This window comes from Prionailurus viverrinus, chromosome C1 (assembly GCF_022837055.1).
Source record: "Prionailurus viverrinus isolate Anna chromosome C1, UM_Priviv_1.0, whole genome shotgun sequence".
In the NCBI taxonomy this organism is placed as follows: domain Eukaryota; kingdom Metazoa; phylum Chordata; class Mammalia; order Carnivora; family Felidae; genus Prionailurus; species Prionailurus viverrinus.
In genome coordinates, this window is record NC_062568.1 from 161,036,537 (window position 1) to 161,055,706 (window position 19,170).

Consider the following 19,170-nt stretch of genomic DNA (forward strand, 5'->3'; position numbering starts at 1 on the left):
AAATTTAAATTTAAAGGCAATTCTATTTAAAATAGTATCAAGAAATGTAAAATACTATGAATAACTGACAAAATATGTGTAATATTTGTACCTTGAAATTTACAAATTATTTCTGAGAAAAATTAATAAGACCTTAATTGAGAAATATACCATATGTATGGCTCAACCTCAACACTGTTGTCAATACTATCCAAATTAGTATAGATTTAACACAATCCCAATTAAATTACTGACATTTTTTCATGGAGATTGACAGTCTAGTTCCAAAATTTATATATTAATACAAAGGACAGAGAATAGGCCAAACAAAACGAAGGATTTACACTCACTGATTTCAGGGCTTGTTATAAAGCTACATTTATCAAGACAATGCAGTACTGGGAAAAAGACAAATGTTTAGATCAATGGAATGGAATGGAGAATCCAGAGATAGAGCCATACATACATACAGAGTGAACCGATCTTTGAAAAAAGGCGTCAAGCAATTCAATGGAAAAGGATAATCTTTTTTAACAAACGATGGTGGAACAACGGTAAAAAATTAACCTGCACCTTTACTTAGCTTCACACCATAAACAAAAATTAACATAAACCAGAAATCTAAATATAAAAAATTATAAAACTTCTCAAAGAAAATACATGAGAGCATCTTAATGACCTAAAATTTGGCAAAGATTTTAAGATTTCTTAAATATGACAAAAGATGTACAAATTTTAACAAAAAACAAATTGGACTTTGCCAAAATAATAAATTTTGCTCTTCAAAGGACACTGTTAAGAAGATAAAGGAAAACTTGCAGAGTGAAAGAAAATATGTGCAAACCCATACATACAACAGTGGACTTGTACCTCTAATAAAGAACACTTACTACTTAATAAGAAAAAGATAACTTAATAAAAAAAGATAAGAAAAAGGCATAAAATATTTAAAATGATATAACAAAAAAGATATAAAGAGGACTAATTAGCATTTTAAAAGATGTTCAAAATCATTGAGAGGAATAGTCAAAATCACTGTGAGATACCCAATAGAAAGGCTAAAATTAAAGGAGGAACATAACAAGTGTTGGTGAGAATATGAAGCAAACTGGAGCCCTAGATATTGATGACTGAGAATGCAAAGTGGTTTAACCACAATGGAAAACAGATGGGAGAGTTTCTTATAACTCAAACCTACACCTACCACATGCCCTGGCCATTCCACAACTAGATATTTAGCAGGGAGAAATAAAAGCATAAGTCTGCAGAAGACTAACACACATGTTTGCAGAAATTTTATTTGTAACGATCCCAAACTAGAGATAACCTAAATGTTCATCAACAATTCAATAGATATGCAAACCGTGGAATGCAATATGGCTCCCATTAAAAAAAAAAAAAAAACTACTGATACATGAAACATGAATGAGTCTCAAAATAGTAATTTTATTTTATTCCATTTATATAAATTTCAGGGTGATTCCATTTATATAAATTTCTAGAGAAGACAAACTATAGTGACAGAAGTCAAATCAGTAGTTTCCTAGGGATGGAGGAGAGGGAGATTATAAGAAGACAAAATGAAACTTCTGAGAGTTATAAATATGTTCATTATTTTGATTATGGCAATATACATATGGGTATATACTTATATATAAAAATTATGTACACAATGGTTTTATACATATGTCAACTTATAAATTTTTACAGTCTAAATGTGTAGATTAATATGCAAATATAACTCAATAAACCTGTTAAAAATATAACTTAGACAATAAGTAATTGCATACTAGTTAAAATTTAAAAGGGACACACACACACATACATATAAAGAAAGAAGTCTAGAATATTTACATTGTATTTTGAAGTTGGTTAAAAGGTCTGGATTGAAGAGAAAAGATCAGTATGGTCAGAGTAACATAACCAAACTGGGTCTGAGAGGAAAATCAAGCTGATGGAAGTGTACAGATTAGACAGAAAAGGCAGAGTAGTTGAGAATTTGTAGAACAGACCATATGTGAGTAACAAGGTATGTATAAGCTGTGGAACAGAGATACAGAGGAAGAAGATTGATCTGTAAATAACTATTTAAGTTCCTTTCATTATAATTAACAGTTGCTTTAGGTGCAGGAGATGAACAAGACATAAATCTTTGTAGTTATGGAACTTACATTCTAGTGGGAGAGGCAAACTAAAAACAGGTAAATAAGTGTGAGTTATTTGAGAAATGAAACGAGAAGGAAGAAGAGCGAGGGTATAAATATAAATATCTATACTACTTAATATAAACATAATTATAATGAATTATAATTCTTAGGTTGCTCAGAGCCCTCTGTGAGGAGCTCAAAATACAGTAAGGGATAGAGTTAGATACAGTAAAGGACAGGGGCGCCTGGTGGCTCAGTCGGTTGAGCGTCCGACTTCGGCTCAGGTCATGATCCTGCAGTCTGTGAGTTTGAGCCCCACGTCAGGCTCTGTGCTGACAGCTCAGAGCCTGGAGCCTGCCTCAGATTCTGTGTCTCCCTCACTCTCTGCCCTCCCCGACTCATGCTCTGTCTCTCTCTCAAAAATGAATAAACATTAAAAATTTTTTTTAAAAAGATAAAGGAAATACAGGTGGCATTTACTGATTAACAAGACACTTAGTCTTTCCTAACCACCAAGAAACTGTCATTACATCCTCCAGAAGCTTTGCATGTGTTCACGTTAAGGAGATTTAATCTTCCTCCCTTGCCACTCCACACAAAGGAAGAAAGCAAGCTTGGTGAAATAATTTCTCCATCAGTGTAATATTGAGACATCCTATTTAAAATTGTGAAACTATCCCTAAAATAAGCATAACTTATTTCTTGGCCATACATCAATCTGAGTAGAAAAGCAGAGTAGAGAATATATATTCTCAGATGAAAAGACAAAAACTAATATTGGACAGGAGTTACTAAAGAGAGCCCAGAGTCCAAAGATGTGGACAATACTTTCTAAAGACCCAAGAGCATGAAATACTTCCCTCAAACACTAATACAATCTTGGACTGCATGAACAGCAACAGAATGATCACAGGAGGGAAATCCCACCACATTCTATGCTGATCAAAACCCATTTACAGGATATGTTCATGTCTGTGTATACCCTATTTCTGGACAAATCAGAAAACCTAGGCTGTTATCTACAAGAGGACAACCAGTTGGGGAGGCCTGAGAGTGTATCTTGGGACATATTATGGAAAGCCAAATACAAGATGGTAGTCTTCAAAGAAGTTAACAAGCTGTAGAAAAAAAATACTAGAATTCTTGTTCACATTAACTTTCATCCTTAAATAAAAAATATTAAGTTTTATCATTTCTTAATATACAGGTCGACAAGGGTGCATTTATATAACTGACATATAATTGATACATATACTGTATACACTGGGGCTGTGCTCAAAATTTATTTTACTGATATGGCTGCATATTCAAAAAATAAATAAATTTTAAGAAGACCACTGACCTGGAGAATAGAAGACAGGGAAAACCAAAAATGACTAAGGTCGCATGGTAGCTGTCTTTTCAAATATTATTAGAAGTCTTTTCTTATGGAAGAAGGAATAGATTTATTCTGTGTTTCTTCAGAGGAAGAACTAGAATAAATGGCTAAAATTATAGGGATTACCATCTAATATTTAAAAAAAAACTCTAGTAAATAAATTTGTCTAATTAGGGAATAGGTTGCCTTGGGAAATAATGAGCTTCTCATGCTTTAAGTAATCAAGATGTAAAAAACTATCTCTATACCATTAAAATTGTAGAAGAGATATCTGATTATGTAACAGGCTGAACCAGAAAACTTCTAAAGCTGCTTCTTACACACAAATAATTGATGATTATGGGACATATTTATTACTATGACTATTGTTGTATAATACAAAATTTAACTGATCTTTGTCCCTGGTTCCTAGAAGGAATACTAGATCCTTACAATTTTCTGAGTGCTACAAGTATCTTTGTTATGCTAATGAGATGACTCAAGGTGGGCCTTTATGGGGGGACTGCTCTTGCCAGAAACACCAGCTATGTGATTAGGGGGCTGGAGCTTTGGGCCACGTGGTATCAGCAGGACCTCCTGATCTCCAGAGAGAAGAGTGAAACTGGAGATTGAGTTCAATAACAGGTCGTCATTGCTTATATAACAAAACTTCAATAAAAACTCTGAATGCCAAATTTAATTCAGTAGACATCTCTAGCTGGCGAACACAGAGATGTGCTCTGACTCCATGGGAAAAGATCACCAAAGCTCTGCATTCAGGGCCCTCCTAGACCTAGCTCTAAGAGTATTTTCTTTTGGTTGTTTCTGAGTTGTAGCCTTTATAATCAAACGGTAATCATAAGTATAGTGCTTTCCTAAGCCCTATGAACTGTTCTAGTAAATCATCAAACCTGGGGTGGTCATTGGAATCCCTGAATTTGTAGCCAGAGGTCAGAAGTACAGGTGGCTTGGGGCCCCCCTGAATTGAAAACTGGTGCGTAAGGAGAGGCAGACCTGTTGGTGACTAAGCCCTTAACTTCTGGGGTCTGGGCTAACCCTGGGTAGTTAGTGCTAGAACTGAATTGCAGTCCACTAGCTGGTGTTAGACCAGTCAGCGTTGAAACAAACATAAAATGTATTTAAACATTTTTATTCTAAACTTTAATGTTGAATATAAAAATTCACTTCATAATGCTAAAGTATACATTTTATGTACATATAGTTGTACATTTCAAAAGGTAGGCTCTTATCAGAGAAGGAATACTAAATAGATATTTAATATATACCAATATTATAAAGATTTCCATAATGCTTTTGTCATTTTCTACAAAGTAAAACTATTTTTCAACAAAAAAGAGCAAAAAGGAAACATAACTTTAGCATTTTTGAACAAAGTAATTCTGCTAAAAATATTACTTAGAAAAGTATCATGTTGTCTGTTGATACAGTCCATAACAATGTAGTGTATTAATTATCTGGTCTTTAAATTCCTGTCATTTAATTATGAGCTAAACTGGTTTTAAAAAGGTAAAAGAAATCAGGAAACATATAAGCAGATTGTATCTACCAAAAACAGGCAAAACATATTATCACCTCAGACCATTAATTAAAATTCATGACAAGTCCTAGAAAAATATTTTTGGACTAATTTAAATGTGTTTTTCATATAAAACAGCACAAACTGACTTCATGCCAACCTTCTATATTTAATCAGTGCCATGGTGCTTACCTGGTTTAACAGCTCGTCCACAAAGCTGGGGCTGTAGAAGGACTTGTAACAGGGCAGGGTTGTTCAAACTTTTCATAATTTGTACAGGATTTGGCTCTGGAAGTAAGCCTTTTTGATTACTGTGCATCTTTAATAAATACAGAAATAGGAAACATTATAACAAGGATAAGTACAAAAGATGAAATTTTAAAGGTTTTCTTTCAGAAATTCTCATTCATCTGATCTTTTAATGATACAAGCAAATTGCTTCCTATGATACATTTTTTTATATATTCTACAATTTCTAATTATGTTAAGATATATACTATAAATACTGTATAGCATATACTGAAATCATCATAAAATGTCTCAGTGAAATACAAATTGGCTCTAAGAGGACTAACGATTTAGTAAGATAAAACAAAAACAAAAACAATTTAGGTAGCTAAATCTCTTCATACAAGTAGAAAGATGCCAAGGGTATCTGAATATATTAACAGGGAGATAATCTGTCGGCGCAGTATGAATATCTTATACTACAGAAGAGCCTTACTATATAATGTGGGTTGCCTTACGAATAAATTTTCTTTTAATAAAGGTCTTTATTAAGTTAATCTTCTGATACAAAGCTGAACTGGACTCACACACATGTAATTAGGAGCTTCCTAAAATTCTGAAATTGTGTTCAGTTTTAAAAACCAACCTGATAGATGAGAATACTAACGTACGGTTATAAAAAAACTATAAACTTCTAGCCATGAAAAAATGGAGAACTGACAATGCACCTGGAATCCCACTATAAACCCAGATACTATGAAGATAGAGGGACAGGGTGACAAATCTGAGAATGGGACACAAAACCTGTGAGAAATCCCTGGAGAGATAGAAGGCAGCAGGTCCCAGTGCAGAGGCAGACATCAAGGAGCATGAGAGAGCCTGGACCTACAGCCAGTTTGGGGAAGGGCTTTTTACTTGTGCAACTATGTTGCTGCCTCCGCACTGCCCTCTAGAGATGAGGACTTTCCTGGCCAGCACAAGAAGGGAAAACAGCAGCATCAATCTAGTTAGTGACAGCCACAGGACCAATGAATTAAGGGTTTCTCAAAGGTGCGGGATTGCCTGGTTGGGGTGGGAAAAGGGTTGCAGCCAAGGACAAATAGTAAAGGCAGAGGTATTCTGCTTCGCTCCTCACCGGCCTTCCCTAAACCCCAGCTAAGATGAGTAGGCTTTAGCTCTCCCCTGTCCAGCCTCTACTCCCTCAACCTCTAAACATTCACACACAGGGAAGCTGATATCCTCCCAGGGAAATATGTATTCACAGAACACAACAACTAGACATGTGGAGAGAATGGAGCCCCTTAACTGTAAGAGACACCTGTAAGAGGCAAACCAGAATTAATGGACAGAAAATAAGAATGCTGCATAGTAACAGACATAATAAATATCCTTTAAAAAAACATTTTTAGGGGCGCCTGGGTGGCGCAGTCGGTTAAGCGTCCGACTTCAGCCAGGTCACCATCTCGCGGTCCGTGAGTTCGAGCCCCGCGTCAGGCTCTGGGCTGATGGCTCAGAGCCTGGAGCCTGTTTCCGATTCTGTGTCTCCCTCTCTCTCTGCCCCTCCCCCGTTCATGCTCTGTCTCTCTCTGTCCCAAAAATAAATAAACGTTAAAAAAAAAAAAGAAACAAAACAGTAAGAGTAAAAACATTACTTTATAAAAAATAAAAATAAAAAAATAAAAATAAAAAAACATTTTTATCAGTAATGTGAATCAAGGAGTAGAAGTTACAAAGAATAACTAATTTGAAATAGTGGGTATGAAAAATATAAATGTTAAAAAAAGAGAAAAACAGCCCTCATTTACCACATACTTGGCATTGTTCTAAGCACTTTACATGGATTGTATCACTTAGTTTTCCAAAACAACTCAACAGGGTTGATACTATTATCACCACTCTGTCCACTACGAAACTGAAGAAATTCATACAAAGCAATACACTAGCCTCTATCCTGTGCTTGAACAGATAGGTTAAACAGAATATGTGTTGCTGAAAAACAAAACAGTGACTGGAAATATCAGTTCAAAGAAAGTTCCCAGAAGATATCATAAAAGGATAAATGGAAAATGCAAATAAACAAAACAAAACATGGAAATAAGAAATGCAAACAAAACAAAAGAGAATAAGCAAGGCAATGAAGAGGTTAGAAGTGTCAACCTGTACAAAACAAGAGTCCCTGAAGGAGAAGAAAAAAAGAACAGGGTCTTTGAAGAAATAACAGCTGAGAATTGCTCATCATTAAAGAAAACTTAAAAAGCACAGAATGAAAGGGATTCACAGTGTTCCAGATATGATGTATAAGGACAAAAACACACCTAGTCACATTTTTGGGTATGAAATTTAAGACTATCAAAGACAAATATGCTAACAGCTTCCAGTGAGAAAGAATGTATTTCCAAAGGGAACAGGAAATGATTATCATCTCCCTCCAAGCATCAACAATGGATTTAAGAAGGCAACAAATTAATATTTTCAAAGGGCCAAAGGAAGAACTTTGAATATAGATTTTTATAATTTTATATTCATCTAAGCTATTACCTAAATATGTGAAAAGAAATTAAAATACTTCCAACTATACAAATTCTCAAAAGTTTTTATTTACCACATTAATACCATCTCTGAAAATCACATGAGATGCAGTAAATACAAGACATGTTACATGATACGTGCAAATAAACATATGTAAGATCAGAGTTAATTTCAATCTTGCATACAAAACCTAGTACCATGGGGGGAAATATTTAAGGCAACTGTAAAATAAAAATGTAGATACCAACATGGTGGTAGGTGGGATAGGAAGAAGGAAGTAAGACGGAGATAAGAATGAGTTAAGTGGCTCTCCACTGTTATTCAACATAGTATTGGAAGACTTAGCCTTGGCAATCAGACAACACAAAGAAATAAAAGGCATCCAAATCGACCAGGAGGAGGTCAAACTTTCACTCTTCACAGATGACATACTGTATATAGAAAACCCAAAAGATTCCACCAAAAAACTGCTAGAACTGATCCATGAATACGACAAAGTCACACAATATAAAATCAATGCACAGAAATCAGTTGCATTCGTATACACCAATAATGAAACAACAAAAAGAGAAATCAAGGAATAGATCCCATTTATAATTACACCAAAACCCATAAAATACCTAGGAATAAATCTAACCAAAGAGGTGAAAAATCTATACACTGAAAACTATAGAAAGCTTATGAAAAAAATTGAAGGACATGCACCAAAAAAAAAAAAAAAAGGAAAAATATTCCATGCTCCTGGATAGGAAGAACAAATATTGTTAAAATGTCGATACTACCCAAAGCAATCTACATATTCAATGCAATCCCTATCAAAATAACACCAGCATTCTTCACAGAGCTAGAATAAACAATCCTAAAATTTGTATGGAACCACAAAAGACCCCGAATAGCCAAAGCAATCTTGAAAAAGAAAAGCAAAACTGGAGGCATCACAACCCAGACTTTAAGCTGTATTACAAAGCTGTAATCAAGACAGTATGGTAATGGCACAAGAACAGAAACTCAGATCAATGGAACAGAATAGAGAACCCAGGAGTGGGCCCGCAAACATATGGCCAACTAATCTTTGACAAAGCAGGAAAGAATGTCCAATGGAATAAAGACAGTCTCTTCAGCAAGTGGTGCTGGGAAAACTGGACAGCGACATGCAGAACAATGAACCTGGACCACTTTCTTACAGCACACAAAAATAAACTTAAAACGGATGAAAGACCTAGATGTAAGATAAGAAGCCATCAAAATCGTCAAGGAGAAAACAGGCAGCAACCTCTTTGACCTTGGCCACAGCAACTTCTTACTCAACACATCTCCAGACGCAAGGGAAACAAAAGCAAAAATGAACTATTGGGGCCTCATCAAAATAAAAAGTTTCTGCACAGTGAAGGAAACAATCAGCAAAACTAAAAGGCAACAGACAGAATGGGAGAAGATATTTGCAAACGACATATCAGATAGAGGGTTAGTATCCAAAACCTATAGAGAACTTATCAAACTCAACACCCAAAAACAATCCAGTGAAGAAATGGGCAAAAGACATGAATAGACACTTCTCCAAAGAAGACATCCAGATGGCCAACTGACACATGAAAAAATGCTCAACATCACTCATCATCAGGGAAATACAAATCAAACCACAATGAGATACCACCTCACACCTGTCAGAATGGCTAACATTAATTAACAACTTAGGCAACAACAGATGTTGGCAAGGATGCAGATAAAGAGGATCTCTTTTGCACTTTTAGTGGGAATGCAAACCGGTGCAGCCACTCTGGAAAACAGTACGGAGATTCCTCAAAAAATTAAAAATAGAACTACCCTACAACCCAGCAATTATACCACTAGGTATCTATCCAAGGAATACAGGTGTGCTGTTTCAAAGGGGCACATGCACCCCAATGTTTACAGCAGCACTATCAACAATAGCCAAAGTATGGAAAGAGCCCAAATGTCCATCGACTGATGAATGGATAAAGAAGATGTGGTATATATATAAATGGAGTATTACTTGGCAATCAAAAAGAATGAAATCTTGCCATTTGCAACTACGTGGATGGAACTGGAGGGTATTATGCTAAGCGAAATTAGTCACAAAAAGACAAGTATCATATGACTTCTCTCATATGAGGAATTTAAGATACAAAACAGATGAACATAAGGGAAGGGAAGCAAAAATAATAGAAAAACCAGGAGGGGGACAAAACACAAGAGACTCTTAAATATAAAGAACAGAGGGTTGCTGGAGGGGTTGTGGGAGAGGGGATGGACTAAATGGGTAAGGGGCATTAAGGAATCTACTCCTGAAATTATTGTTGCACCATATGCTAATTTGGATGTAAATTAAAAAATAAATTTTTTTAAAATGCAAAAAAAAAAGTTAAGTGGGAAGAAAGAGATACTAATAAATCTAGGGATGTAAATAAGTTAGGGACAATCACCAAGAGGATGAAGATAGAGAATATTACTCTCAAACAAGAGGAAGAAAATTCTTATTCATCCAACAGTAGATGGGAAATGAAAATAAAGGGAAAAAGTATAGGGTGCCTGGGCGGCTCAGTCAGTTAAGCATCCAACTTCGGCTCAGGTTATGACCTCAAGGTTCAGGGTTTCAAGCCCCACATCAGGCTCTGTGCTGACAGCTCAGAGCCTGGAGCCTGTTTCAGATTCTGTCTCCCTCTCTCTCTGCCCCTCCCCTGCTCATGCTCTGTCTCTCTCTCTCAAAAAAACAAAACAAAACTAAAAACATTAAAAAACGGGGGGTGGAAACGTGATATAAAAGAATAATCATTACTACATATTCAAGCAGTTTAAATATACCAACTAAATACATACTTTTTAAATTTGATTTTTAAACACGTTTTTAGAGCAACATGTTAGCTATAAGACACATACCTAAAACAAAATGTAAAGAAAGGTTAGTAATAAAGGGACGGCAAATATAAACTAAAAGAAAGCTGAAGTAGCAATTCTAACATCAGAAGAACATATATACTGGTAAAATGATCAATATGACTACAAACAAATGTGTACCTAATTAATAATACCTATACCTATCTATGTATCTATGGAGAAACAACTAACAGACTAAGGAGAAAAAAGAAAACCCAACAATTACACAGATAAATTCTAATACATTTCTCTCAATGACAGATCAAACAGACAAAAAAATAAAGATATTGAAGATCTGAGTCATAATTAATAAACTCAAGCTAATATTTATACATACATATATGCACATATAACTTTATAACCCACAAACATAGAGTCTGGATTGTTTCTGAGCACACATGGCTCATTCACAGAAAGTAACCATGTACCATAAATTACAAATCTATGTCAGAAGAACAGTTTTTGAAAATTTGTAAGGACATAAAACAAAAACAAAAGCTTTGAGTATAAAAGGAAATAAAATAATTTTAAACATTTATAACCTGAAATTTATGACATTGTTTAGAATTGTGGAATCACTATATTGTATACCTGAAACTAAAATAACACTCCGTGTCATAAAATTATTAAAAACACTGTAAATTATAAAAACTTAAAGCCAAAATAAAATTTATGACACATAGGTATAGCATTAGTTAAAAAGAAACTTGCTTTAAATATATTCATCAGAAAACAACCTAGATTGAAAATAAAGGTGCTAAGTACTAATATCAATAAAGACAGAGGAGAAAGAGTAAACCTGAAAAAGAAAAAAACAAGGATATCATAAAGATAAGGCCAGACACTGTGGAAAACAGTACAGAGTCTCCTCAAAAAAATTAAAAATAGTATTACCATATGATCCAGAAATTTCTCAATTGGATATTTACTCAAAGAATATAAAAACACTAATTTAAAAAGATATAGGCACCCCTATGTTTACTGCAGCATGATTTACAATGGCCAAGATGTGGAAGCAGTCCAAGTGTCCACTGATAGATGAATGGATACAGCAGAGGTGATACACACACACACACACACACACACACACACACAGAAAATGGAATAGTTCTCAGCCAAAAAAAGACTGAAATCTTGCCATTTGCAACAACATGGATGGATCTAAGTGAAATAAATGAGAGAAAGGCAAATACCTTATAATTTCATTCACATGTAGAATTTAAGACACAAAACAAAGAGAAAGACAAACTGAGAAACAGACTCTTAACTGTAGAGAACAGATGGTTCCCAGAGGGGAAGTGGGTGGAGGGAGGGGCGAAATAGGTGAAGGGGATTAAGAGTACATTTATCATGATGACCACTGAGTAATGTACAAAATGACTGAATCACTATACTGTACACCTGACACTAATATAACACTATGTTACCTATACTGGAATTAAAATTTAAAAAGAAGGGCAGAAATTGCAAAAGGTAGAAATAAACACAAGAAAACTGTTTCTCTGAAAAGATAAAATGGGGAAATCTTTTGCAACACTGATCAAAGAGAAAAAAAAAAATAAAATACACAATGAAAATGAGAACAGTAGGAGCGCCTAAGTGGCTCATTCGGTTAAGTATCTGACTCTTGATTTTTGTCCAGGTTATGATCTCACTGTTCCTGAGATCAAGCCCTGCACTGGGCCCTGTGGTGACAGTGTGGAGCCTGCTTGGGACTTTCTTTCTTTCTTTCTTTCTTTCTTTCTTTCTTTCTTTCTTTCTTTTCTTTCTGTTCTCTCTCTCTCTTTCTCTTTCACTCTCCTTCCCTCTTTGTCCCTCCCTAGCTCATGTGCTCTTCTGTCTCTCAAAATATATAAATAAAATTTTAAAAAATGAGAACAGACAAAATAAATTTTAAAAATATTATAAATGACTATGTGCCAATAAATTTGAAAAATTAACCAAAATGGATGATGAATCTGTGGAATATAATCAAATGCCAAATATGGCATAGAGACAAAAACAAAAGTAAAATGTCTAAACATCTATAGGAGAAACTTAAATGGTAACCAATGATTTTCCTCTGTATGAGTTTCCAGGACTAGGTCTACATGATTTCATGGACAAGATTTCTCTAATTTTCAAAGAATGGGCAAGCCCTATTTTATATGAATTGATCCATGAAGTAGCAAGAAAAGGGGAGCAGGAGAAAAAACAGTTAAATCAGTTAATGAGGTATTTCCCTTGATTCCAAAATAAATGATGGTACAAAAAATTTTAAGCATTTTTCACTTATGAGGACACGTACACATATGCACAATAAAATATCTAATCAAATCACACAATGCATTGGAAAAAATATTATCAATTACAGTTTATAATGCAAGGATGGTTTAACATGAGAAAATCAGTGTGATTCAGCACATTAAAGAATTTAGGGAGAAATCACAGGATTATCTCAAGTTGCAGAAATGTTCTGATAAATTTTAGTACCTATTTATGACTTTTTAAAATTTTTACTAAAAATTTTTTTCAATGTTTATTTATTTTTGAGGGGGGGGGGAAGGGCAGGGAGAGGGAGACACATAATCTGAAACAGGCTCCAGGCTCTGAGCTGTCAGCACAGAGCCTGACTCAGAGCTCGAACTCATGGACTGTGAGATCATGACCTGAGCTAAAGTCGGATGCTTAACTGACTGTACCCAGGCGCCCCATGATTTTCTTTTTTAATCTCAGAAAATTTGATAAAGTATATGTACCAGGAACCTGTAGAAAGCATCAATGCAAATGCATTACTTTTAAGATCAAGAAACATTTAAGATTTCTCATTATCACTGATATATGATCATGAAGGGCCCTGCATGCCATGCAACGGAATCTGAATTTATTCAGACATTAAAGAATATTAAGTAAGTAAATGACATAATCTGATTTGAAGATGGAAAAGATCACTCCTGAGGTCCTGTGGAAGATGGATTACAGTGGTGACCACACAGAGGGTTATTCTCAACACCAAGGTGAGAAAAGATGAGATCCTGAGCAAATAACAAAGATGTTGACAAGTCTCAAGGATTTAAGAAATGTTGGGACATACAACTGAAAGGATTTACTAATATTTTTGACATCTGGATTTGGGCAGCAGGTGAGGGAAACCAATCACGATTAACTGAGTTTTTGGTTCAGATAATTTTAGTTTGGGTGAACTTGTGCCACATACCGAACACAGAATTATACATGTATGTCACATATTTATAGTGGCATCAAGCCACCTAGGTGTTTGTTTTTCTCTAAGGGAACACAGTGTGCTGGTGCAAGTAGGCGACTGGATGGATTCAGAGTTGTAACCTCAGCAAATCCAATATTACATTATAGAACACAGAAAAACAAATTCCAGAGAAAAGATACTTTTCTTTTGAAAATGTTGAAATTTAACTACTTATATGAAGGAAGAATGTTTAATAATCATTTGGAAATGCATATTTAGTGCTGAGGGCAAACTGGTTCAAAAATATAAGCTTGTAAGTCATTACTGATAGGCAATAACTGGGGCTATTGGAATATACAAGAAGTAAGTGAAAAAGCCAAAGGCAGAAGTCTGATACCAGCCCTTAGGGAAAAAGAAGAAAGGGCACAAATAGTTAGGCAGAAAAAGAATAGTGGGTAGAATTCAAGATGGTGGAGGAGACTTTTTTAAAGACACCAAGCAATAAAATGCTGAATAGTGCCTACTCAACTTCAATACTAAGAAATCTCTATTAATCTAAATGGGAACAGATTCACTTGAATAGCTGAGGTAGAAACCACAGTATATCAGGCTGAGGCGGAATAGGAAATGAAGAAACAGGAATGAAGCAAGTAGGGGCTAATTGTTCAAGAGGCTCCAGTTGTGAAGGAAGAGCACTATAAAAGCCAATTTCTATTTTTTTAAATATGAAATTTATTGTTGGGGCGCCTGGGTGGCTCAGTCAGTTGAGCGACCGACTTTGGCTCAGGTCACGATCTCACAGTTTGTGAGTTCGAGCCCCGCATCAGGCTCTGTGCTGACAGTTCAGAGCCTGGAGCCTGCTTCGGATTCTGTGTCTCCCTCTTTCTCTGCCCCTCCCCCACTCGTGTTCTGTCTCTGTCTCAGAAATAAACATAAAAAAATTTTTTTTTAAATACGAAATTTATTGTCCAATTGGTTTCCATACAACACCCAGTGCTCATCCCAACAGGTGCCCTCCTCATTGCCCATCACCCACCCACCCCCACCCCCCACTGACCCTCAGTTTATTCTCAGTTTTTAAGAGTCTCTTATGGTTTGGCTCTCTCCCTCTTGAACTTTTTTTTTCCTTCCCCTCCCCCCATGGTCTTCTGTTAAGTTTCTCAGGATCCCACATTAAGAGTGAAAACATATGGTATCTGTCTTTCTCTGTATGATTTATCTCACTTAGCATAGCACTCTCCAGTTCCATCCATGTTGCTACAAAAGGCCTTATTTCATTCTTTCTCATTGCCAAGTAGTATTCCATTGTGTATATAAACTACAATCTCTTTCTCCATTCATCAGTTGATGGACATTTAGGCTCTTTCCATAATTTGGCTATTGTTGAGAGTGCTGCTATAAACATTGGGGTACAAGTGCCCCTGTGCATCAGCACTCCTGTATCCCTTGGGTCAATTCCTAGCAATGCTGTTGCTGGGTCATAGGGTAGATCTATTTTTAATTTTTTGAGGAACCTCCACACTGCTTTCCAGAGCAGCTGCACCAGTTTGGATTCCCACCAGCAGTGCAAGAGGGTTCCCGTTTCTCCACATCCTCTCCAGCATCTATAGTCTCCTGATTTGTTCATTTTAGCCACTCTGACTTAAAAGCCAATTTCTAGAAAGAATTTTTAAAGGAAAGGATCTGAGCATGTTTATGAGAAGATGGGATGGAGCTAGCAGAGCAACCAATGAAAAAACGCTGAAAGGTAAGGATCACGATCCTTGAAGATGGGAGACACAGTCATGAGCCGCTGTGTTGGCTGGATGAGGTACAACTCTTCCTCCAAGAGAGCAGGGATCTTTGTCCATGGATGAAGCATGACCATCTGATACAAAGGACGAAGGCAGAAGAGAGATTAAGGCTTAAGGTAATTGCTGTAGAAAATGGAGAAGAGCGGCTGATGAGAGATGTAAAGCTAAAGTTTTTCAGGGGACCAGCCATAAATGCAGGACACACACATGTAGTAGCATCAAGTCACCCAAGTGTTTGTTTTTCTTCAAGAGGACACAGTGCCCTGGCTGCAGAAGTAGGTGACTGGATGAATTCAGAATTGTAAACTCAGCAACTCTGATCCAACAGAGGCATGACATTGACAGTCAAAGAATAGCTGAGGCTGTGACTTAGAACAGGAGAATGACAGGAGAGCTTAAGAAGGAAAAGGCAAACAAAAGAAGGGAGAAGGGATCAAGGACCACACATGAGGTGCAAGAACAGGAAGAGGAGGGCAAGTGATGTGAGACCAAGAGCAATCTCCTATCCTTTTCTCCCTCCCCTGTTCATCCATGAGCCACTTTCAGACTAATCTCTTGATGGCTTCACTCTGATCCCATCACTACCTTGTTTATATACCTCATAAGCTCCCCTCTGCTTATCAAATTCAGTCTAAATCCTTCCAATGCTTGATGGTCCTCTGATTTGGCATCAACCTACCATCTCATCCCTTTCTATACTCCTCCACCTCCACCACTCACCACTCTGGAAGCACGCAAATTTCACTTCATCCTACTGCTTGAAAGGTTTTATTCAATTCCTTCTACCTCCTTATGGTTGCCAGATTTAATTGGTAATACCCAGATGGGTTTCAGATAATCAATGAATAATTTTTTCAATGTAAGTATGTGCCATGCAAAATTTGTATTTATCTAGCAATTCTATCCTCCATTCCCAAGAATACATTTCAAAATCATACTTTAACGTCACATTCAAATGTCATACTATGCTAACATGCCTCAAGTAAAAACTGAACAAGAAATAGTGTCTATCTGCATGGAACTTCCATACTACAGAGGTACAGAGAAAAATAAGCAGGCAGTCAACAATAAAGAAGTAGTTACAATGAGCCATGTGGGCAAAAAGGAAGCACACACCTTCCTGTATTTGCACTATGCATACTTATGAACACCTTGTAAAAAGAGACATTACACTCAAAGTTTAGAACAGAACATTCCTTCAAAAAACTTCTTCAGATGGATATACTTTACTTAATGCAATTTTTTCTTTTGTAATGACTCCTGGCTTGATTTGACAGAGATACCATTTAGCCAATTTTTACAAAGGAAGAATGTCTTTGTGTAATGGAAATGTAATGAAGGTCCAATGAATGGTCAACTGGTTTGGATAGATTAAGATAGCATTAGCATTCTTCTATATCCTCATAAAGAACAATAAACTTACCACACGTTGAGCTGCTATCAATGCTGCTAATGTACTTCGCCCAGGTGCTCCTGGGGCACAGAAGGAAACGTGGACTTTGCTTCCCTTGATCGTCATACCATCAGCAGCTTGCTGAACCTCTTCAGCATGCTCTGCAGTGTTATATTCCACCACTGCAAAGCCGCCAACATAACTACCTTCATCCTGTGCAAGCTGATTTAACACAGTTTGTTAAAAGGAGAATCCTAATATCTGGTTAGAAATATTTATTTTCAGTATGTAATTTTCATTTTCAAAAACAAATGTATCAGAGCATATACTGGTGAAAATAATGTATTCTCTCTCTCGAAAATTAGAAGTTTCCTAGTTGTGGGATGCCTGGCTGGCTCAGTTGGAAGAGCATGCGATCCCTGATCTTGGGGTCATGAGTTCGAGCCCCACACTGGACATATAGGTACATTAATAAATAAACAAATATATAAATAACGAATGTTCACTAGTTGCTTAGATGCAGTCCTGAAGATAGGATGATAAACAAGACTCTGTCCAATTTCTTTTCAATTCTTTGATTTTCTAATTTACTTTAAAACTCAAAGCTCAAATGACAATATTCCCTCTATATTAAGAAAGATGTGTAACTGATAATTTATAGAAAAATGTAGAAACACAATAAATAACACTTTCTTTAAAATATATTTACCAGATACATGGACAAAGAAAGATACTGAACAATTATCTGACCACATATCTATGTAAATTAAAGTTTATATTATCAAGAGAAGAAAGGTAGGAGGAACCATATTCAACTTTTAATTCAGTATTTCAGGAAGATCTCAGGAATTTGGTCAAGTATTCCAAAGCAAACCTTATGTGGGAAAATTGTGCCCTGGGTTTGTTAAAATACCATATGCAACACACAAGCTTTATTTCTGAATGTGCCCTAAACAAACTCCTACAATGCAGAACTAGATTTATTTCCAGTCACCCACCTGTAAGAGTGTAAAGGAAGATACTAAAGTCCTGGATCTGTAAAGACTGGTACAAAGAGCAAAAATAAGAACAAAATAAGACACTAAAAAGTTTCTAAGTTTTGAACATGTCTGAATTATCTTAAACACATTCACTCTATAAAGTGGTAAATGTGATAAAATTCAGCATGGTATGTCTTTAAGAAGACACATCTATGATACTTGTTTGGATTTGGCATCTCATAGGCTAATATTACAATTAAATCATTTCTTAGTCCTTTTTAGTTTCTTTTCTCTTATTTTTGAAGTTTTACTTTCTAACTATACAGTGAGACCAAATTTCTATCTTTCCTTCACATTCTTCCCTCCTTTTAAAACTTTCCTCATGAAACTTTTCTTCCATGAAACTTTTTCCAATTACATGGGAGAAAGGGAAAACATATACCTCTTCTAAACATCTCTCCTACAACCCCGTTCCTCTCGTAATCCAAACCAGATATTAAAATCAAGATTTGTAAAAGCTGTCACTGTCTTTGGTGTCCCTTGATTACAAAGTAAGAGACTATGTTCAACGTAGTCCATGTCTACCTACCAAGCAAGAATCTGAACATCACAGATCCACTGCTAAAGGCATCATAAAGTTATTTTATCAATCTTTTGAAAATGTTTCAAATAGTTATTATTCCTGGTTCATTATGGTAACTTTCATGCCTATATAAATTACAATACCATTTTAATTCTTCCAAAAGACAAAATCCTCTAAGTCCACAGCATCAGTAGTTTTAAAGAGTTTTTTTTAGTTCAATAGGAGAGCCACTCAAACATGTATTAGTCTGACTCCCCATCTAGTTAATTTTCCATTATTTTGAAGTATTTTAACAGAAGCTAAATGGCCACTTGCAAATAGTGTAACAAACACTTTTCTACCAATGGCAAGCTGGATTAAAGAACCTCTCAGGTACCTTCCAATTCTGGGATTCATAATTCAAATACAATTTGTGATAAACAGCTTTCCCCCTCACATTTGCCTCAAAGGCCTCAACGACAGCTACAAAGAATTATATATGACCTTAGAATATCACTATACAATTTTTAGTATTCAAAAATAGTATATGGATTAGAGAAATCACTTTTCAATAACTGAGCAAAGA

General features: G+C 35.7%; 1 protein-coding gene across 1 annotated transcript in view; it reads right to left on the bottom strand.

The window, feature by feature from the left end:
* Nucleotides 1-19,170, bottom strand: part of RAVER2 (ribonucleoprotein, PTB binding 2) — a 93,104-nt gene that overhangs the window by 46,772 nt on the left and 27,162 nt on the right. Inside the window, exons 4-5 of the mRNA XM_047872104.1 lie at nt 17,073-17,264; nt 5,213-5,339 (exon numbers count right to left, since the gene is read on the bottom strand). Of these exons, the coding sequence (XP_047728060.1) occupies nt 5,213-5,339; nt 17,073-17,264 (319 nt within the window). The remainder of the gene's footprint in view (nt 1-5,212; nt 5,340-17,072; nt 17,265-19,170) is intronic.